This window comes from Schistocerca nitens, chromosome 7 (assembly GCF_023898315.1).
Source record: "Schistocerca nitens isolate TAMUIC-IGC-003100 chromosome 7, iqSchNite1.1, whole genome shotgun sequence".
Taxonomy (NCBI): Eukaryota; Metazoa; Arthropoda; class Insecta; order Orthoptera; family Acrididae; genus Schistocerca; species Schistocerca nitens.
The window spans coordinates 521539014-521562893 of record NC_064620.1 but is presented as its reverse complement, the minus strand read 5'-3'; the positions used below and the strand labels follow the sequence as shown (position 1 = coordinate 521562893).

General features: G+C 43.2%; 1 protein-coding gene across 1 annotated transcript in view; it reads right to left on the bottom strand.

Moving 5' to 3' along the window:
• The window catches only part of LOC126194953 (facilitated trehalose transporter Tret1-like), a 77264-nt gene that overhangs the window by 39187 nt on the left and 14197 nt on the right, over positions 1-23880 (bottom strand). The window contains exon 2 of the mRNA XM_049933341.1: positions 4824-5103. Coding sequence (XP_049789298.1) covers positions 4824-5103 — 280 coding nt within the window. The remainder of the gene's footprint in view (positions 1-4823; positions 5104-23880) is intronic.

The following is a 23880-nucleotide window of genomic DNA, read 5'->3' as shown; positions in this document are numbered from 1 at the left end:
TTCAACCTCTTCAGAGACACGCAATTGCTGTTTTGCAGCCACGTTTGAGATTTTCCCAAAAAAACGTCTTTTACTGCGATGTAGAAGTTTCAATTTGGGTAAAAGCTGTCTACAGCCTTTCTCTGTTATGATGCAAAAGCGTGGCTTCATGCGGCAAAGTGTCGAATGTGATGTAGATGTAGGGTGAGTCGTGATGTCACATTGGCACCAAACATCACCGCAATACTGTCCAACGCCACCGCGGACGTGTCACACAAAGGAGGTCGTCACACCCCTTCTTACACACACGTCACCACGTCTATCAATATCTCTGTCTTATGGGTCGCTCGTGGACTGGGTGTTGTGTTGTCCTCATCATCGTTTCATCATCATCGCCGACGCGGAAGTCGCCCAATGCGGCGTCGCCTGAAATAAGTCTTGCAACCTGGAGGCCGAACTTCCTCGAGCGGCCGGCCGGAGTGGCCGATCGGTTGTAGGCGCTACAGTCTGGAACCGCGCGACCGCTACTGACTGATGACCTCAGAAGTTAAGTCCCATAGTGCTCAGAGTCATTTGAACCATTTGCCATTCCTCGAGCGGGACCTCTCGGCCATCAAGGCCACACGATCATTTTTTCTTATGGGTGACTGGGCCAGACATTTCAGACCCACTGACACTCAGAAGCGACACAAAAAGCACCAGGTGGTGGCATAAGGGTCATAAGGATCGACAATGAAACCACCTCTGGGCTTGAGGGGAGGGTTACTATCTTTGGCCAGAAAAAAGCACGTTCTCTTAGAATTTTTTTCTCGGGATATGTTAAATATATCAATGTCAAATTTAGTCAAAATATTTATTGATACTTCCTCTACAAAATGAAATTTTTTTGACCAGAAACGTCGAAGAGCAAAGGTTGAAGTGCCGTCAGAACAAAACAAAATTTCGATGTAGACCTCCACGCGCGGTATGTCGCAGGTCAGCCGACTCGTCTGAAATAAAAATTGAGTTGACGTTAGCGAATTATATAAGATTCTTAAGAGTTATACCTCGCGTAAGTTATTTGGACCATAGGAAACAAAATGGCGGCCATTTGAAAAAAATAGGGTTTCTTTCATCGATTTTTCGACTTCGTCCGCCAAGTAAAAATATTTGTAGTTGATGGACCGGACTAAAAGTCGTAGAACGCCTAGACATTTTATTTAGTTTCGTCGGAAACAAAGAATCACGCCAATCGGTTCTGTAGATTTGAAGTTACCACACAGTGCGACAAAAAGAAAGTCATATCGAGAAAAACGCCTTTCAAGTTCTGACTACATATAAATGCAACATTATGCAACTTACGTTTAATCTGCTACTCCGAGTCCATAAATTAGTCCTTCCTCTTCCTCATAGAGGGCGTTCTGTTCGATCTGCGCCATCCTGCGCTGCTCCAGAGCCGCTCGTACGGCCGGTAACAAGCGGTTTTCGGACGCTTGAATCCGGTGTCGTCCGAATGCTTGGCGAACTGCGTCGAATAGAGTCCCAGGGTGACGGCCGTCGTTGTCATGGTATTCAGAATTGCTGAATACCTTTCGTTGAAGCTGCTCACTGCCATGAAAGTCGCAATCTCCACAGTCTTCGCGCCAGAATGCAAATGCTTGGGGGCTAGCTTCCAAACACACGCGTTCAAACTTCCATTTGAATTTTGTGTGTTTCCTCCCAAGCACCATTAAAATAACTGGTGCGTCAAAAGGCCGGTTTCAGGCAGGTGCATATTTTTGTTCAACCGCGAATAACAAACATTTACGTGCCGTATTCGGAAAAACAGTTTCAGTGGTGGATTCTTAACATTTTTATGGATCCAAAAATGCAGTTTAAAAAAAATCGATTTTTTGAACCAAACGATAGTAAACCTCCCCTTAAGGCTTTGACTCCCACATATGTCACATACATTTCTAGATCTCTTATATTTTCGTATGCGCCGAACAGGCGCTAGTTCAGCGACGTACCGCCACTCAGCTCTGTCGAAATAGGTGCCTGTCACACTGGCATCTACGAATCGGTGAATGGCTGTCTATCTACAGGGATAATATATTAAAGTGCCCAAGAAACGTGCGTGGGTGGCATCAATGGTGTCGCCGAACTGGGGAGTGTTAGAGGCACGTTCTGCCGTTTTATTCATACACGTGTCAATGTCGCACCCCTCCATCATTACGTCAAAGGCGGGCACGAAGCAAAATTTTCGATCGCGCTGCACTCAAAAGTGGTAAGACCACATTCAGTGAAGTAGCACACCCAAGATGTGGACAGTCCAGGAGAACGTCAGCAAAGGTTGTCAAGAACGTCGACCCGTTGCTCGACGCACTGCGAAATGTGGTTTTCGACCGCGAAATGTGTGGGAATCAACTCTCCAAGGAAGGGGTCGTTTCGTTGGTGCCCCACTATACCGAAGTGTGAGACATTTTAGTATCGCTTCTGAACGGCAGTGTGTCTGAAATGCTTTCCTCGGCGACACTAAAGGAAACAGCGTGATTTCAAACCTAGGCATTCCGTTTCTGACCTCAGACGCAGAGGGGTCAAGAGAAGGAGTAAAATGTGGGTAAGAGGGCTGTGACGGCCTTCCATCGTGTGACATGTCCACGGTGGCGTTAGGCAGAAGGGTGGTGAAATTCGGTGTCGATGTCACATCATTAACCCACCTTACACCCTACATGAACACCTGTGCTCACATTTGTCGACAGTATGCTGCTGGAAGCTTCGCCAAGCCCGAGGGTTATGTCGCAGGGCGATATTCTTTTGCATCATAACAGAAGAAGGCTGTAGGCACAATTGAGCCAAATTTCAAACTTACGCGCCCCAACGGGAGGCAATTACGGGGTTTCCAAAAAAGTGACTCTTTAATTGTGTTGCGCAGTGTACTTTTTGCCCTACAACGTCTATCTGAAAATAACAGACAAGCATTGTAATCCAAAATTAGTTCGACTCATAGTTCTGCAAGAGGATTGTCTTCACATCTGCGCAAGTCGTACTGCTATCATGTTCCTAGTTTTAACAAATTTTAATAGGACACCAAGACTATGGTTTGTTCAAATGCTGTCACAATCGTCTTCGAACTCTGTTAATTTCCCCTCAAAAGTTCCAGGAATTAACTCAAATGCGTAAGATAAATTTGCTAGGTGGGAGCTTCACTTCCCCGACGACCCATAGTAGGGGATTTTTCGTATGTTTTCAAAACTCCAGAAGAGGTTGCTATTCTACGGTGTGAATCGCTCATCATTCTTGTCAGTCAGGAGACCGGCATTGCTTTGAGGCCTCAATGAAGTTACATTGGCACTAGGTGTTGTCAGCATGCATGATCTGCTGATTCAGGTGTCGGGCACGACGATTTCTGTTGGCTTATTGCTATGAAAGTGTCCTTCGCTGTATACTGCAGCGGACTGCTAACCATGGTCTAATAACTGTGACGAAGGATCTCTTGCTTTGTTCCTTCTGTACACTATAAATAACTGCTCCATCTGTTCATTGTACTAGAAAAGAAAGCTCCACCTGTTCACTGCACCTGATCTACATCGAAAGCTCAGGGCGACTTGTCCAAAGACTAGGGTTGTTAGATTTTCAGAGAGAAAATCCTATCTTCCGGACTCTAAGGCACCTTACTTCCTAGTTAACATATTCGGCCAGGTGTCGAAACGTGAACACCTGGCACCAATTTATATGCCATAGCCCGACATGGGTCGTAACACACTTTTTGTGAATCTGATAATTGATTTGGAGATTCTTCAGGTGTTTTACATAGTCTCTCTCCTGCGCTTCAGTGCAGCGCACAAAACGTTCATACAGCCATGTGAAACTGTCAGAAGAGACCTTCTGTGACGCTTTTTCTTCAACTCGCATGTCACACAGGCTTGACTGTCGTAATGTCGTCGAAGCGTTGACCGTTCACGTGAATTTCTGGACTTTATTGTTTCGCGGTAGATTCATATTGATTACGCGAAGTCTCGTCACCTGTGATGATTTTTTCCACAAAATGGTAGTGCGCATTATGCATTTCAGTCAAATTGCGGAGGTGTACACGCGTCGTTTTTGTTTTGGACTCGAGGTGTATAGCAGAAACTGTGTACACAATTTTCTCTGCCGGAGAATGTCTTGAGACCGGATGTGTTGGCTCACAAAGGATGTCTGATTAGGTGAAATAAATGCGTAAATAGTAGGTAACAGCTGAAATAAATACGTAAATAAAGAAATAAATAGCTCCATTCATCTCATTTAAATTCAATTGGTATAGATCCCGAAGACACCGTTAGCCGCTGTCTCCTTTCATACGTGGTGCATGCTTACACCCCATAAATAAATTCTGGCTCTTTTTTCACATGTGGTACCACCAGTGACAATAAAGGTTAGCCGGCCGGGGTGGCCGAGCGGTTCTAGGTGCTACAGTCTGGAACCGCGCGACCACTACGGTCGCAGGTTCGAATTCTGCCACGGGATGGATGTGTGTGATGTCCTTAGGTTAGTTAGGTTTAAGTAGTTCTACGTTCTAGGGGGCTGATGACCTCAGAACTTAAGTCCCATAGTGCTCAGAGCCATTTGAACCAATAAAGGTTAGTGTCAGGTCTTTACTCATTATCAGACAGCCATCTCGTTAAAGTGACAGTTTGCGAAAAGCAGGAAACCCAGGATTAAGTCCTAAGATTGCCCAGATTATCATTACTGGAAAAAAGCTTCCAGACTTAGTGTGGAAGCTTCAAAAAGTGTAAGTAAATGGCAATATTTTTTTTAAAACAGTAACGCGATTTGTAGCAATAAATCTTTTTCACGCGTTGTTTTGATAAAGCCACAAAAGGAAGGCCACGCTACATCATTACCTTTCTTGCCTCTTGATATCGATGAGTAGACGCCAGCCTGTACGGGGTCTCAGGCATGAAGGCGAAACAGAACCAGAAGGTGGCCACAGGAGCGACGTTCACATACAGGACGACGTAATAGGGCAGGAAAGCGCCGATGATGTAAGCGAACAGGATGCCGCTGTTGCACATCAGGGGCAGCATGCAGCCCACGCTGCCCCGCACCTCGTCGCTGGCCGTCTCGCTGACGTACAGCGTCGTCAGCATCAGACAGCCGGCACACTGCACACCAGCCAGCACCCTGCAAGCCGAGGAGGGCCGGGACATGCGACACACTGGCTATACTCTAACAATACCACCACTTGCAAAGTAGGTCAGAAATCAGATTAATAATGTTGCTCACGCAGCATATGTTCGCTTTATCGGGCAACAACAAAGTTACAGACTGTGGATGGTATCGGCAGAATGGAAATAATGAAGTCACTGAAAAAAAAGCCATTAATTTTCGCACTTATTTTGAATGGATGCCCACGTAGATTTCGTCGAAGTTGTTATGGCTCATCTTGTTGATTCTAGGGTGATTCCACTTTGACTGCTAGAAGGTCGAGATCTGTACTTTAGCAACATTTGAAGACCTAACAAATGCGTTTTTCAGGAAATTCTTAATGATCAAACAATCCCAGATCAGAACAATGGTATGGTGGAAATAATTTTTGACTTGGTGTTCACGATCCACATTCTTATTAAACTTCTTGTAAATTCACATATACTTCTTCAGCTGCTCATAGTGTCCTGTGTTATCGACATTGTACGTACACACTTATTATAAGCATCTGAACATCTACTGGTGTACATTAATATGGGGTGAGTTTACTGCTCGAAATGAAGACAGTGTTCTGCTATATTCACTTGGGAAGAATTATTGTTGGTAAATCTTTTTATTAACAATAATTGCTCATTGTGGTCATTTCACAAGACATACATGGAAGTTATGTTACCCAGGGAGTAGCTATCTGAAGTGAAACAGTGTTCATCCAGTGATAAGCGACATGTGTCTTGTACCAAAGGCCAAAAGAGTTTGTTGTCTAGCGTCTCCATAACAATTGTGCACTGTTTTGCACTGGGTCTACTCATACTCTGCAACCACAGGGGATGTATCGTAACTGTATTATCGATTTTCTTTTCAATCCTGCTTCCATGTACTGACAATACACTTTTTTCCATAAAACCTATGGTAAAGCAATATGCATGATGCCCAGTGTACCAGATTTACGTACAATATAACCATACTTTGTAAACGAATCCAAATGTGAATGGATCTTTCTAAAGAAAATTGCTGTATTCTTTGCTGTAGTAAGTATCCATGGATCCATTGATTTCTGTGATGCAAACTTTAAAATTTAGTGTAATGTTTCACTTAACTTGGTGCAGCGCAGTAAGTATGACGTGTAACGGAAATACATTCACTTCTATATTAGGTGAATACATCAGAATGTAAGATATGAGAGAGTCGATATTATCACCTAATTGTTTTCGAATCATCAGATGAAAAATATTTCATATCGACCAGAAAGCCGCCTCGCCGCACGAGCACCAATACTTAGCGAGGAGTACAGCCATAGCAAAAGCCGCATCAGGACGGAATGCAAAGAGCAAGTCTCTAACAGTGAGTGGGTTAAAAGCAGTAATTTCTTTAATAATTCCATTTGGCAGACTGGTTATTTTTCCCAAGACCATTGAACTAATTTTGTTTGTGGAAACCAGTCATAATTCAGTAGTATGAACACTGAAAAGCCAAAGAAACTGGTAGACGTGCCTAACGTCGTGCAGGGCCCCCGCGAGCACGCAGAACTGCCACAATAGGACATGGCATGGACTCCACAAATGTCTGAAGTAGTGCTGGAGGAAACTGACAACATGAATCCTTCAGGGCTGTCCATAAATCCGTAAGAGAGGGTGGAGATCTCGTCTGAGCATCCCAGATATGCTCAATAATGTTCATCTCTGGGAAGTTTGGCGGCTAGCGGAAGTGTTTAAACTCAGAAGAGTGTTCCTGGAGCCACTCTGTAGCAATTCTGGACGTGTGATTGCGCTTTGTCCTGCTGGAATCGTCCAAGTCTGTCGGAATGCACAATAGACATGAATGGATGCCGGTGATCAGACAGGGTGCTTACGTACGTGTCACCTGTCAGAGTCGTATCGAGATGTATCATGGTCCCATATCACTCGAATAGCACACGCCCCACAACGTTGCAGAGCCTCCGCCAGCTTGAACACTCTCTTGCTGATATACAGGCCTAGGCGAGGAATAAAGCGTTTTTCGTGCAGTAATCAAGGGTATACGAGTGGGCCTTCGGCTCCGAAAGCCTATATCGACGATGCTTCGTTGAATGGTTCGCACACTGACGCTTGTGGATGGCCCAGCACCGAAATCTGCAGCAATTTGAGGAACGGTAGTACTTCTGCCACGTTGAACGATTCTCTTCAGTCATCGTTGGTCGCGTTTTGCAGGATCTTTTTTTCCGGCCGCAGCGATGCCGAAGATGTTTTACCGGAATCCTGATGTTTACCGTATGCTCGTGAAATGGTCGTACGGGAAAATCCCCACTTCGTCCATACCTCGGAGATGCTGTGTCCCATCGCTCGTGCGTCGTCTATAACACAACTTTTTAACTCACTTAAATCTGGATAACCACCCATTGTAGCAGCAGTAACCGATCTAACAGCTGCGCCAGATACTTACTTTCTTATATAGGTGTTGCCATCCTGCCTGTTTACAAACGTCCATATCTGAATACGCATGTCTATACCATTTTCTTTGGTGTTCCACTGTATACACTCCTGGAAATTGAAATAAGAACACCGTGAATTCATTGTCCCAGGAAGGGGAAACTTTATTGACACATTCCTGGGGTCAGATACATCACATGATCACACCGACAGAACCACAGGCACATAGACACAGGCAACAGAGCATGCACAATGTCGGCACTAGTACAGTGTATATCCACCTTCCGCAGCAATGCAGGCTGCTATTCTCCCATGGAGACGATCGTAGAGATGCTGGATGTAGTCCTGTGGAACGGCTTGCCATGCCATTTCCACCTGGCGCCTCAGTTGGACCAGCGTTCGTGCTGGACGTGCAGACCGCGTGAGACGACGCTTCATCCAGTCCCAAACATGCTCAATGGGGGACAGATCCGGAGATCTTGCTGGCCAGGGTAGTTGACTTACACCTTCTAGAGCACGTTGGGTGGCACGGGATACATGCGGACGTGCATTGTCCTGTTGGAACAGCAAGTTCCCTTGCCGGTCTAGGAATGGTAGAACGATGGGTTCGATGACGGTTTGGATGTACCGTGCACTATTCAGTGTCCCCTCGACGATCACCAGTGGTGTACGGCCAGTGTAGGAGATCGCTCCCCACACCATGATGCCGGGTGTTGGCCCTGTGTGCCTCGGTCGTATGCAGTCCTGATTGTGGCGCTCACCTGCACGGCGCCAAACACGCATACGACCATCATTGGCACCAAGGCAGAAGCGACTCTCATCGCTGAAGACGACACGTCTCCATTCGTCCCTCCATTCACGCCTGTCGCGACACCACTGGAGGCGGGCTGCACGATGTTGGGGCGTGAGCGGAAGACGGCCTAACGGTGTGCGGGACCGTAGCCCAGCTTCATGGAGACGGTTGCGAATGGTCCTCGCCGATACCCCAGGAGCAACAGTGTCCCTAATTTGCTGGGAAGTGGCGGTGCGGTCCCCTACGGCACTGCGTAGGATCCTACGGTCTTGGCGTGCATCCGTACGTCGCTGCGGTCCGGTCCCAGGTCGACGGGCACGTGCACCTTCCGCCGACCACTGGCGACAACATCGATGTACTGTGGAGACCTAACGCCCCACGTGTTGAGCAATTCGGCGGTACGTCCACCCGGCCTCCCGCATGCCCACTATACGCCCTCGCTCAAAGTCCGTCAACTGCACATACGGTTCACGTCCACGCTGTCGCGGCATGCTACCAGTGTTAAAGACTGCGATGGAGCTCAGTATGCCACGGCAAACTGGCTGACACTGACGGCGGCGGTGCACAAATGCTGCGCAGCTAGCGCCATTCGACGGCCAACACCGCGGTTCCTGGTGTGTCCGCTGTGCCGTGCGTGTGATCATTGCTTGTACAGCCCTCTCGCGGTGTCCGGAGCAAGTATGGTGGGTCTGACACACCAGTGTCAATGTGTTCTTTTTTCCATTTCCAGGAGTGTATTTGATTGTGTTGTGGAGAATAATCTTCTAAAATTATACAGACTACAAACCACCAATCCGTTCCAATATGTTGGGGCTGTTTTTGATGACTAAGTTCAGTGATCACGGATCTGTAAGCATCTGAACACCACATGGCTGCTAGAGAAGTTAAATATGAGGGATTATAGACTAGCGTCATTTCCATGGAGAGTTTACATCGGAAAAGAAAGAGTTGCCACAATTTTAAAAGTTTTTCTCCTGTTGATCATAACTTAGAAGTATATGCTTGTGAGTTGTTTCTACAGCGTAATTTTAACAGTTCAAATGGTTCAAATGTCTCTGAGTACTATGGGACTTAACATCTGAGGTCGTCAGTCCCCTATAACTTAGAACTAATTAAACCTAACTAACCTAAGGACATCGGATACATCCATGCCCGAGGCAGGATTCGAACCTGCGACCGTAGCAGTTGGGCGGCTCCAGACAGAAGCGCCTAGAACCGTTCAGCCAAAGCGGCCGGCTAATTGTAACAGTCTACAGATTAACTCTAGAGAATTTTCACCAGTTTGTGAAAAATCTGGATGCATTATTTAGGTAACTGGAAGACAAGAAGAAGCAGTAGTTTGCGGAGATTTCAGTGTAGATTTCTTAAAAGATACGGGCAGGAAACATGAACCAGAATCACTACATGGTTGTTTCACTCTAATTTCAGTAGTCATCATCTTTATAGACAGTGCTCAGGCTGCAGCAATTAATGTGTACTCAATCGTTAATGGAGTATCTGATCACAATGCACCACTAATGGAAATAAACAATATTTCACCTTACAGCCCTGATAGAGGTTCATATATAGCAGCGAGGCCTATTAATTATAACAGGCTAAAATGTTTTGAGAGGAAGTTAAAAGAGATGGAATGGAACGAGGTGTACGTAGGAAGGCATACTAACGTCAAATTAAATTCATTCCGTAGTAAATTTGTGTCAATATTTGAAAGTTACTTTTTTTATGGGTCTTTTTAGAAAAGTAAGTCGTGGCTATGGAAGGGAATTAAAATGTCATATAACAGAAAGAGGCAATTTTGTATAAATGCCAGATTAAGTAACATCTGACATTACTTGTATATTACAAAAATTTCTGTAGTATTTTAAGGAAAGTTATTGAAATGTATGCACGTCCTGACGGAAATAAATAATGCAGATAATAAGATTAAAATTATGTGGGATGGTATCAAACAGCTGGACAGACAGCCAATCAGTGTACAAGATACCATAACAAAGTAAATGATGATGTTGTGATTGATGATTCACAACTTGTAAGTACTTGTAACAATCACTTTCTAAATGTAGCAGCAAAAACAGGATTACGTGGCCCAGTTGAAGGATCAAGAGAATATATTCGAAATGTCATTCCACAAAACTTTAATCAGTCAGAAGGGGCACCAACATCCTTCACTGAAATTAACAGAATTCTGAAAATTCTGGAGAATAATAGCTCATGTGATGCTGATTGAATTTCAAACAGAATTGCCGGCCGGAGTGGCCGAGCGATTCTAGGTGCTGCAGTCTGGAGACGCGCGACCGCTACGGTCGCAGGTTCGAATCCTGCCTCGGGCATGGATGTGTGTGATGTCCTTAGGTTAGTTAGGTTTAAGTAGTTCTAAGTTATAGGGGACTGATGACCTCAGAAGTTAAGTCCCATAGTGCTCAGAGCCATTTGAATCATTTTCAAATAGAATTCTGAACAATTGTTCCCACTTAACGAGTAATGTCCTCATTCCTGTACGTAATGAATAACTGACGCGGGGAATTTTCTCAGAGAGGTTAAAATAAGTAATTGTTAAACCTCTTCATGTGAAAGGTGACAGGCCAGACTTAAACAATTATCATCCCATTTCTTTACTTAGACCTTTTCCCAAAATATATGAGCAAGTAATTGCTCAAGAATAGTATCACGCTTACATAGGAACAATTTGCTTTGCATACCACAGTTTTGATTCATTGCTCGACTGAGAATGCTATTGACACATTAGTTCATCAAATAGTACAAGATTTAAATAAAAAACATTACCAGTTGATATTTTTTGTGATCTTTGTGAGGCTAGCGTGTTACTCTCGTAGAAAAACTAAAGTTTTATGGAATTCATCATTTTACATACAGATGGTCTGAATGTACTTAACCTGCAAAATGTTGCTCTGAATAAATGAAACAATGTTGAAAGGGTAGAAAGTTTTAGTAACTGGGAAGAAATCACAAAGGGAGTCGTACAGTGTGATTCAGCTCGTCCTAGAATTCTGAAACCCCTGCAAATACTGCATACATGAGTTCCATATTCTCTCACTTGATATGCGCAAACTGTTATTCCTACAGAAACAATGAACCGGACCTTTTTGTAGGAAAAGGGGTAGTGCAGCCCTTTCTGCAAAGATTACGAAATCTCCGAGAGGCCCCTGATATAGTGGTACTGAAGGCTGACAAAGATAATGCACCGCTTTTTTACCTGTGTCTAACGATAAGATGCATGGTCGGCTAAGTGACTCTACTTACAGGACATGTGCTACGGAAAACGTCTGCACTGTTAAATTCCTCCTTCAATACCTCAGAAGATCATTAAGAGGTTGAGACTATATGGTTGTGTACCACCAAGACTGTATGGCGTTTCCAAAATTCACAACGAAAGTGTTCTACTACGTCCAATAGTGGCCAACAGTGAAGCCGCCTAAATATGATTTAGCCAAACATTTTGCTTCGTTGCTGAGATCGTTGGTGGGAAAATGCCATCACATCCGTAACTCGGTCCACTTTATCAGTGGACAGGGGCTCACCGTCTAAGCAGTTCTGACCGTTTGATTAGCTTTGATGTAGTATCACTTTTTACAAAGGTCCCTGTGGTGTCACCGCCAGACACCACACTTGCTAGGTGGTAGCCTTTAAATCGGCCGCGGTCCGCTAGTATACGTCGGACCCGCGTGTCGCCACTGTCAGTGATTGCAGACCGAGCGCCACCACACGGCAGGTCTAGAGAGACTTACTAGCACTCGCCCCAGTTGTACAGCCGACGTTGCTAGCCATGGTTCACTGACAAATTACGCTCTCATTTGCCGAGACGATAGTTAGCATAGCCTTCAGCTACGTCATTTGCTACGACCTAGCAAGGCGCCATTATCAATAGATATTTAACTTGTGATGCCTGTACCGTCAGACCGATGTTCTACAATTATGGATTAAAGTTAAGTATTACATCAACTACGTACTTTATTTGCTACTAAAAATTCCCTTAACTGTTCCAGACCTCACGCCAGTCTGCGTGAGCTTAACGCGTGCCTTTCGGCTTCCTCCAAACCCCGTGAGTTGGCTCCTGCCAGTTCACAACAGTCCCCCTCGCAGATTCATTGGTACTAATTCAAATGGTTCAAATGGCTCTGAGCACTATGGGACTCAACTGCTGAGGTCATTAGTCCCCTAGAACTTAGAACTAGTTAAACCTAACTAACCTAAGGACATCACAAACATCCATGCCCGAGGCAGGATTCGAACCTGCGACCGTAGCGGTTTTGCGGTTCCAGACTGCAGCGCCTTTAACCGCACGGCCACTTCGGCCGGCCCGCACTAATTGGTAAAAAGTTTGAGGCCGTCATCGCTGCTTTGTTTCAGCATGCTCTATCCTCTTTTATGTTCAATCAAGAATATTTTAAACAGACTAACTGCGTCGCCATGGGCGGCCCTCTGTCTCCCTTGGTGGCCAACCTTTTTATGCAAGATTACGAGGAGAGAGAGCTTGAACCAGTCGTCCTTAAACCAGCTATGTTTTGGAGGTACGTGGACGATACTTCCATTGTGTGGCCTCGTGGAGAAGTAAACTGACGGAATTTCTTCTCCACCTCAACTCCATTCATAATAACATTCGGTTCACCGTGAAAATAGAAAAAGACGGTTATCCCTTTCTTGGATGTCTGGGTTAGACGAAAGAATGATGGGTCTATGAGCGTGCTTGAAACACTCGTACACAGAGCTCACACCGTCTCAGAACTGGATAATTTACCTAAAGAACTCGCCAATCTGAAGTCAGTGCTCAGAAAGAGTGGGTATTCCACCCAGCAGATTAAATGGACACTGTCACTTAAAATCAAGAATCGGGAAGTTGATAAAAAGGAGAACACGCGGCAAAATCTTTAGCCTCTCTTACTTTTGTGGGCACATTTCGTTTAAAATAGCAAGATTCTTCTGTAAATTTGAAGTGGAAGCTATTTTTCGTCCACCGTGTAAGACTGCAGACGTTTTGGGACCGGTGAACGACGACCTGTTATTACGGAAGGCCGTAATTTACAAAATACCGTATCAGTGTGATATGGGTTGGGGTGTTTTGGAGGAAGAGACCAGACAGCGAGGTCATCGGTCTCATCGGATTACGGAAGGAAGTCGGCCGTGCCCTTTGAAAGGAACCATCCCAGCATTTGCCTGGAGCGATTTAGGGAAATCACGGAAAACCTAAATCAGGATGGCCGGACGCGGGATTGAACCGTCGTCCTTCCGAATGCGAGTCCAGAGTGTGATATGGCTTACATAGGGCACACCACACGCACTATGAAATAATGGTTGCACTCGCCTTTTGCAAACAAGGAAGCCCGCTGTTGCTGATCACTGTATTTTCATGGACATTCAATGGAGACGGCCTTGCCGTCCCCATTGAATGTCCATGAAAATACACCGGTTCCCGTCAGATCACCGAAGTTAAGCGCTGTCGGGCTGGGCTATCACATGGATGGGTGACCATCCGGTCTGCCGAGCGCTGTTGGCAAGGGGGCTGCACTCAGACCTTGTGAGGCAAACTGAGGAGCTACTTGATTGAGAAGTAGCGGCTCCGGTCTCGTAAACTGACATACGGCCGGGAGAGCGGTGTGCTGACCGCATGCCCCTCTAAATCCGCATCCAGCGACGCCTGTAGTCTGAGGATGATACGGCGGCCGGTCGATATCTTTGGGCCTCCATGACCTGTTCGGGAGGAATTTTAGTTTTTAGTTTATCATGGAACAGTGATTCTAACCACAGCTACATATTTTTCGGACTCCATTATTGAAGGATCCGTGGAAACAGGCCTGGCGGAAAACCTAATGAACTGTGATAGCAGCTACCAGTTCAATAATGCGTGGAAGACCCTCATCCACACGGCTGGTTCTATTCGAAGAGTGCGCCAACGGCCGCGGCGAGCAGTCACGCACAAGACATCCGAGTTCCGCAGTTCCACCAGCGAGCGCGCTGCCGCCTTGAAGTGTGGTACGTTCGTCAACTTGAACAGGGCGGAACGGAGCAACTAATCGTCAGTCTTCGATGGCTGGCTTGCTGATGACTGGCAGGTGCACAGTCAGAATCGTTCAATTACGAGCTGCTGCAAGCCCAAAATTTGTTTGAAAATTAAATTTCCTGGAAAATTTATAAAACTCCCATAGAGCTATGCAATTGTAATTTGCAATGGGTGTCGTATTCAACTAAATGCCTGAAGATTTTACTCTCATCAGAGTAGATTGCCACTATTTTGTTGTAAAATGGAGATGTAAGGAGGAAATTGTCGCAGTTCTGTTAGCTTACGTGTAACCAAGAATACTATTGGGAATCCTAAAAGAATCTGTTACCTATTTTGAGAGAAAATTCGTACAAAGTGATTGATTTCCAGCCGTCCAGATGAGAAAGATTTTGAACTCATAATTTCGACATCTTAATAGATTGCTTCTATCAAGATTGTTGCTATAATTTTATAGAATGTGGAGGATATTTCTTTAGCAATACTACATTTACTTAAGTGTAGATATTTATTAATGCCTATACATAAAACATATAGCACCACCATGGAGTTGCAAATAGCAGCTTAATACCACATTCTTCAGTCGGAAACAGACATATCAGGATATTTAATAGGGTCGACGAGACATGGAACATACAATTGTCTTTTGTACACTTAGTCGCACTCTGCACTTAAAAACATTTACTTAGGGAAGAAATGTAGTGGCGTGTATTTATTAAAGTATCGGCCTGGTATCTTTTTAAGATGTGATGCCCAGGTGAACAACCGAAGAAGAAAAATAAGGAAATGTCAATCAACTGTTAATGTCGGAAATTACCCTCATATAGTGGTCACTATAATGTGTGGATAACATTGAGATAGGTTTCAGCAGATGGGTGCACATTAGCAACAGCTTTCCCTATATACTTGTGTATAGAACTAGAGTTTCTGCAGATTTAACAAACAAATGGTTGTTTGCCAATTTATGCCACAACAGAAAAAATAGAACAGGGGATATAAAGTAAAAACCGACTGGTAGTATGCAAACGACATAGTACCACCATGACGTAACTAACAGCTTAATATTATGTTCTTTAGTCATGGAGACACATATCAGGGTATTTTATAAGATGATATGTGTCACATTTTATTTAAACATTTACAGTGCTACCACAACTTTGTATTGTAGGATAGGGAGGTGGGTCAGAATTCTATTTTAGTATTGGGGCAGTGAGGTTGTTTCACTTACCTGAATGTCTTATTCCAACTGCGTGAACATATATAGACTGCTAAGATGTCCACAGTAACACGCACAATCAATTCACTGCGTGTGGCTGTATATAATGATACATCATTTTGCTATTTTTACGGTAGGATTTGTGACCGTGTATCTAAAACGCAAGGTAAGCTATATACAATGAAACGCCAAAGAAACTAATATAGGCTTGCATATTGACTTACAGAGATATGTAAACAGGCAGAATACGGCGCTGCAGCCGGCAACGCCTATATAAGACAACAAGTATCTGGCTCAGTTGTTAGATAGGTTACTGCTGCTACAATGGCAGGTTATCAAGATTTAAGTGAGTGTTACAGTCGGCACACGAGCGAAGGAACACAGCATCTCCGAGGTAGCGATGAAGTGGGGATTTTCCCTTAAGACCATTTCACGAATGTACCGTGAAATCAGGAATCCTTTAAAACCCCAAAACTCAGACATCGCTGCGGCCGGAAAAAGATCCTACAAGAACGGGTCCAACGACGACTGAAGAGAATCGTTCAACGTGAAAGAAGTGCAACCCTTCCGCAAATTGCAGCAGATTTCAATGCTGGGCCATCAACAAGTGTCGGCGTGCGAACCATTCAACGAAACATCATCGATATGAGCTTTCGGAAACGAAGGCCCACTCGTGTACCCTTGATGATAGCACTACACAAAGTTTTACGTCTCGCCTGGGCCCGTCATCATCGACATTCGACTGTTGATGACTGAAAACATGTTGCCTGGTCGGACAGTTTAGTCTCGAATTGTATCGAGCGCGCATGGACGTGTACGGGTATGGAGACAACCTCATGAATCCATGGACCCTGCATGTTAGCAGGGGACTGTTCAAGCTGGTGGAGGCTCTGTAAGAGTGTGGGGTGTGTGCAGTTAGAGTATGTGTGTCCCCTGATACGTATAGATACGACTCTGATAGGTGACGCGCACGTAAGCATCCTGTTTGATCACCTGCATTCATTCATGTGCAGTGTGCATTCCGACGAACGACGTACTTGGCCAATTCCAGCAGGACATTGAAACACAATACTCATCCAAAATTGCTACAGAATGCCTCCAGGAAAGCTCTTCTGGTTTTAAACACCAAACTCCCCAGACGTGAACATTATTGAGCATACCCGGGATGCCTTGCAACGTGCTGTTCAAAAGAGATCTCCTCCCCCTCGTACTCTTACGGATTTATGTTGTCAATTCCCTCCAGCACTACTACAGTGGAGTCCATGCCACGTCGTGTTGCGGCACTTCTGCGTGCTTACGGAGGGCTGTACACAATATTTGGCAGGTTTACCAGTTTCTTTAGCTCTTCAGTGTAGGGTATCCAAAAGGTCAACTTATCGTCCACGTCCCCTACGTCTGAAATATAATGTAAACTATTGTGTATTGCAATATGTCACAGCAGTCATCCACAGGCATTTTATACCCAATAACTTTAATACAGATTAGTTTAACTGTGTATGAGACAGCATTTTTTCCTTTAAGGCCTGTGGAATAACATTGTAGGAATCAATCCTAATTCGATAATATCTATATCTGATGGCATTGTGGAGATCGTCTTCCTGGTTTCAGAAAATTATGTTTCTACAGCTTTAATACAACATTTATGTATAATACTTACGTCTTCTCTGTTGGAATCTGCATTAACAATTTCCACATAGGAAAACAGAACACAGTTTATAATGTTTTGTAGGTCTTGAGTGCCTGGAAAGTTTACTTACAGACCATTTACCTTGTGGTTGTTCTTATCGTCCCCCAGTAACAAAGTGCAGAACAAATGGTTCAAATGGCTCTGAGCACTATGGGACTCAACTGCTGTGGTCATAAGTCCCCTAGAACTTAGAACTACTTAAACCTAACTAACCTAAGGACAGCACACAACACCCAGCCATCACGAGGCAGAGAAAATCCCTGACCCCGCCGGGAATCGAACCCGGGAACCCGGGCGTGGGAAGCGAGAACGCTACCGCACGACCACGAGATGCGGGCAGTGCAGAACACATTTAAACACTGTTGCTAACAGAAATATTCCCTTTGCTTTTCAGAAGTGATTTATTGACACATTTTGGGCTCTGCCCATCGTCAGAACTCTTGTCAAATAACAATGCAAAGCCATAACCAGTAATGTAATGACCAACACATCACTTGTATAAAATTTATCAAGAGTTGTTGCATGAAGTACAGGAGGAGACACACCAAAAATAAGAACAAAATCTTCATATAGAGAATGTAGTCATGTATATCACAAATCGTAACCAGAACTTAACTGATAGGAGGACAGCCTTACATAGCTTCACTGATTTCATTTGCCACCAGGTGCTGTGGGTGCATAAGGACTGTATCACTGTAATGTACCAACAGAAATAGCCGAAAAACCTTATATTAAAAACATAAATAATGAAAGGAAAAGAATCTGTGTATGAACTTAGAAAAAGAGGAGTATATACAATATTGCATACAGTTGACATTGTCAACATTTTTCGAATATTTTATACATTGTACCATATTTGTGCTTTGTATAGTAACGATATAAGGAAATAATTATGAAAACACACACACAGACGTTTGAGCCAATGATTATTATAAAATAGCTCACACTCTTAATGCTTTGTCAAAGTGGCACCACCTATGCAACAAACATACCTCTCCTCATCCTAAATGTGCCTATTTACTGCAATGCTTTGTGGTTATATATTGTCACTCACTATTTTACTTTATATTTTGGTTTTTGTATGAATAATGAATTGGGAGTTATTTGTATTTTACCATTTACTACTAATGTGACGCACATAACGTCATTTTTAACTCAGTCTCGCCACGTGGTAGTTGTTCCTGTCAGCTACATTTTGTTTATTGAATCCTGTACTCTGTATGCACTGTTGTATATACTCTTTGTTTTACAATATTTCATGCTTTACTCTTGAATTTTTTCCTTTTATTATTTACATTTTTAATAGAGGTGGTTCAAATAATTCTATGAACACAGTACATCGACACTGCTATGCATTCATGGTACCTGGCAGCAACTGATATCGGTTAAGCTTTGTCATGCCATTCTGCTGTCAGTTAATTTCTGATACTGATAGGCGTTATAATGCCTCCATACTCTGTATGAAGACTTGATTCTCATTTTTAGTGTGTCTGCTCATGTGCTATACGTAACATCTTTCGTAAAACTTAGTATATGTGCTGTTGCTAATTACATTTATGGTTATGGCGTTGTATTCTTCTTTGGTAGATATTTCTGATGATTGTCAGAACTCGAAACACGCCAATAAATCGCTTCTCAACAGAAAAGTGAATACTTACTTATCGACCTATTGAACAGTGGATAGAGATTTAAGTTTACATAATGGTTCCCAGATTTATCGAGACCTAGTCAATTCATCTATTAGTGAGGATGGATTGTGCTCAAGTTGAGATTTATTGGATAGGATGATTTACGAGCACAATTATACTGGCAGTTACAATGATTCTATTTATTTTTACATGTATAATGTAGCTCACTTTTTCAATTAAACGATGGGGATGCCGTTGGGAAGGGTGGATGCAATTATATAAGTCTTTAGTATGCAAAAAACCTGGTTACAATCTTCAAGATCAAGATTTATTGAACAAAATGACTCATAAGCACATTTACACTATAGCTCACTTCGGCAGTCACACTTTGGAGATTAGCACGCTGTTTAGGAACCATTTCGAAGTCTATGTTACATGATGCACACTTGCAAGTACACTGTGGAGAAGGAATGGTATGAAGTTTTTATTATGCACCAATGCTGTCACATGCATACTCGAAATTCGACAGCCAGTGAGTGCAAACCAGCATGCACACATCGAATCTGGAGTGTGGTTGCAACTCGGCTGTGGTGTCTGAATGAGCCACAGCAGGGTCTTGCCATTTCCCCTTCCACCCACTGCAGTCTGCATATGAGAAAAATGTGCCCCCACGGTCACTACTTTGTGTATGTGGTGGTTTGTGGCAGTGACCCCAGACCACAGTATAGGTCTGGAGCAGAGTGCTGAGGTGAATTCATCACTACTAACTTCAGGTCTGGTTTGGAGGTGAAACCACCCTCACTGGGCCAGAATAGTGTTTGGAGATGGGTGCACCAGCTGTAGGTCTGGGATAGTGTCTGAAGGTGAATCTACCAGCATTAGGTCTGGGTAGGGTTCAGAGGTGTATCTACCCATGGTACATCTGGAACAGTGTTAGGTCCAGGGTAGGGTCTTGGGGCATTGGCGACAAACCAGCATATACACAAAATAGGACTAGGGGCTAGGTGATTACAATTATTTCCAGTTCTTGCATAAATTTTGGATTTTCAGAGCATATACAAATCTTTGACAGCTGGAGTTGATCAGTACTCTGAGTTATTAACATATGAGAAAATGAGACTGGGTGTCACATTCGTCAGGGGATCATGGAGTGACTTTTGCAAGAATCGCTAACCATAAAGCAGTATTTCAGATAACTAACACTTTAACCCACTCCATCACAGACCACATAAGGGGTGGCTTTGGCAGTTTGCATTGTGTGCGTTTATAAAAGTTTACCTGGGTAATCATTTGGAGGAGGAAGAAGCAGAAGTGCTCCTGCAATCACTTAGTAGATGCTCTGGTTGGGTGTGGTATTTGTATCACTGTTTGATGGTAAAGAAAGCTGCCTACAACTGGCAGGATAACCAATAAGAATAAAATATTCTTGTTCAAAATCTTTAATTATTTGCATATACAATTTGACATGAAATATGAAAAAAATCTGGATACAAAAGACAAGAAAGGATATCTGCATTCACTATATATGGTAATGGAAAGTATTAACATGTTGGCATACTTGCAGAAAAATGGTGGATCTGAGGCGTTTATTATATTAGAGAACATACAAAAAACCTGATTATAAACCTCACTTGGATCTTCTTAAGAAAGGGTGGTTATATTGTATTGTGGACTGGACATTGCACATGCTGTCTTAAGAAAAAAAGCTTCATAAACAGTTACATCTTCCACAAATGATGATATTCTCCAGGTCTTGAGGCCTTAAAAAAAACCAAACAATGTCTCAAATAGACTAAGGTCACTCTTTATTAGAGAAATAACTGCTTCAAATACAGTTAATGCGAAAAACTTTGCTATCAAGGAAAACTATAAACTGCTTGCTACCTCAACAAGAACAAACCACTGTCGATGTGTAAGCAAGGCTTACATATTACTTAAAACAGATGGTATGGGATAAATCTGGATACAAAAGGAGGATACAAGACATCTAAATTTGTTACAATGAGACACAGCGCAAAACATTCTGTAGAAACACATAATAGAAACAAATAACACCTAGGTAGGTCAGATCTTAATATGATTACACCATGATGTTAAAACTTGCTTCGAAAAACTGACCTGTAGAAAAGAATCATGAATTTTTGTCAAAACGTAGAACTGTCAGCGAGTACCACCATTTTTCGACGTAGACGCTTTCCACAGGTCTAAAATATCATTTTATTCTCTGCAAAAACCTGTTGTTAAGATATTTAGACCTGCACTGCGCTGTTCCATTTCATCTTTTAAGAAGCGCTTAGCTATCTAGGAAAATCAGGCCAACGACAACTTTTAGTAACGACTCTAGGCTGCATTATGCCTGGCAGCATGGAAAATACCTGATTCTGTTACCACACAATTCCTCTGTAACACTACAATTATAATTTGTTGCCTACACTCTTATGTTAGAATGCTTTACAAACTCTCCCACTTTCGTAATATTAAACTGATTTTATACATACATACTGTTAGAAAAAAGTACTATACAGGGGAAGTAATGGGAATTTTGATGGAACGTATGAGTATTTAATGTTAGCACTCAATAAATAAGTGGGGGATGACATTACATATCTGTACTTTAATAGAAGAGAGACGAAGCATTCTAGAGTCAGAGTGTCAAGACGAAACTACTATTTCCCTTGCATGGGAACAATACTGAGGCAGCAAGAGGCATATTCGAAAGGAAGCACTGGAAATAGTTTCGAGGAAGTATAAAAGAACCTGTGGCTATACTGTATAAAGTGAGATTTTCTTACGTTCATAGGAATGCTCTAAAGACCATTCAACTGTATTAAATACCAACAAAGAGTATTTACAATGTGCTCTGCTTAACTATGTGCCAGTCACCTATGTGGGGTCAACTAATGAATAACTTATACAACAGCTGCTCTGTGGTTAACTGTATTCAGTGCGACATGAAGTTGTGTGGGAGAAGTGTAACTGACAGTGTAATTGTGTATGTAAATCATCCTATCAAATAAATCTCAACCTCGAACTTGGCCACAATCTAATCTCATTGGTAGGTAATTGACTAGGTGTGGATAAATCTGGCAATCATGTAGGCTCATCCAGCTTTCCTGACCAATACAACAGGGCCCCTTGTAGTCTCCCACAGTTTCTGACTCATCCAGTTGGCCTAGAGATATCGTGATATAGAATGTGGGAGGGGCTCCTAAGCCAGGAACCACACTGTTTCGTTACAAAGTCACTGCAGATTTTCAATATCTATAAATACTCACGAGGGTCTGAACATGCTGCCTATCCTAATATGACATGATAGTATTTCTGTTACAATTTTGACATGAATGTCTCTGCTCCTATGTGGGAACAAATGAAGGTGCGATCGATCAACCAAAACCTGCATCAACTTTCTTTGGACTATCCTTGGTATGGTCAAATTCTTTTGCCACCCCGCCGCATCAGCCTTGGGTTCACGTCACACTTGTCAGGCGAAATGGGCATTAGCCTGCACCAATTTCAAGGCTACTCTACAAATCATTTTCCCATCGTCAACAATGAACCATAGGAGTAACATGTTATCAAATAGAATTATTTCAAGCTGGATTACATACAACATTTACGTGGTCGGAACCTCTTAGTCACTTCTGGTTTGTAAATGGAATTACCATATACATCAGGTTGCCCACTAGGTAACCTTGGCAGCATCTAGAAAGAAAATAGATGTCATTTGATTTCCATTGATTCATCCATCTGGTAGAGCGTCTTCCTAGAATGTGTGAATAGCACCACATTTCTCTTTCGTCCAAAGCCATGTACTGTCGTCTGAAATAGCAATTAACTTTCATCTCCCAGGCGACAATTTTTGTTTCCGGGAGCTTTATTACATGTATATACATTCAAAGTTTTTACTTTGTTCTTAATGTAACGAAATACAGAGTGGCAAGAGACCGTAACCACAGAAGGAGTTGTCTTTAAAGAATATGGACGGAATAGGAACACGACAGTGGATCAAAATATTCCAAGAACGTCTTAAGGAGAGCACTGCCGACTTCAGCGACACGGAAATCTTTGCGCTGAAGGAAGTGAAGGTGACGACAAACACGTCATAAACCTGGATTACCTACAAGTGGACCTCGTATGTACCCTGGTCTCATTAATAGCTTAATTTATGTTTACATTTGGGGCGACTGTTGTGTTAGGCACATACTATGTAATTTTGGCAGGCAGTGATGAGGTGAGAATGGTGTCATTTTGTACGTGTGATAGGAATACTATACATCTGATGAACATGTCGCAAATGCTCTTCCAAAATCACGTAGTACTGTAACACTTAGATACCAAGTGTAGACGAAATAGATCATTGTTTTTGTACGCATTTCACAAGTGGCAGTAAATAACAGCGATAGCGATGGTCAGATGATTGGTCGTGAATATTTCAGTGTCACAGGGAAAGGTCTGCTTACTGTTTGAAGCATAAATTGTGGTGGGCTATACAGCTGATGTTCCAAATGATCACCGTATATGGGATGATGAGAGATACCGATGTTCAAGTGAAACGAAAGTGAACATATCGAAGCGTAAAGCATCGTTTACACTGTAACGAATGGAAGCGGTCAAAAGCGAACGAACATTCTCAGATAATTCGCCAATGCTGACTACCATTCGCTCGTATCTGTGAACAAGTGATTACACTGGAGGGAACGACAGAAAAGCGAGACAACGAGTTTAGCATGCCGAACCTACTAACGGTGCACTATTTCATTTCTAGAACTAACAGTCGTCAGCCGCGTTATTGGGGTAGGAAAATTTTGCACCGACAACAAGAAGAATGGCATAGGAAAAATAAACAGTAGATATCTCAATTTTTACTCATGCGCGAACGGGGTAGCCGTGCGCTCTCAGGCACTTTGCCACGGTTCGAGGGGCTCACCCCTTCGGAGATTCGAGTCCTCACTCGGGCATGGGTGTGTGTGTTGTCCGTAGCGTAAGTTAGTTTAAGCTAGATTAAGTGGTG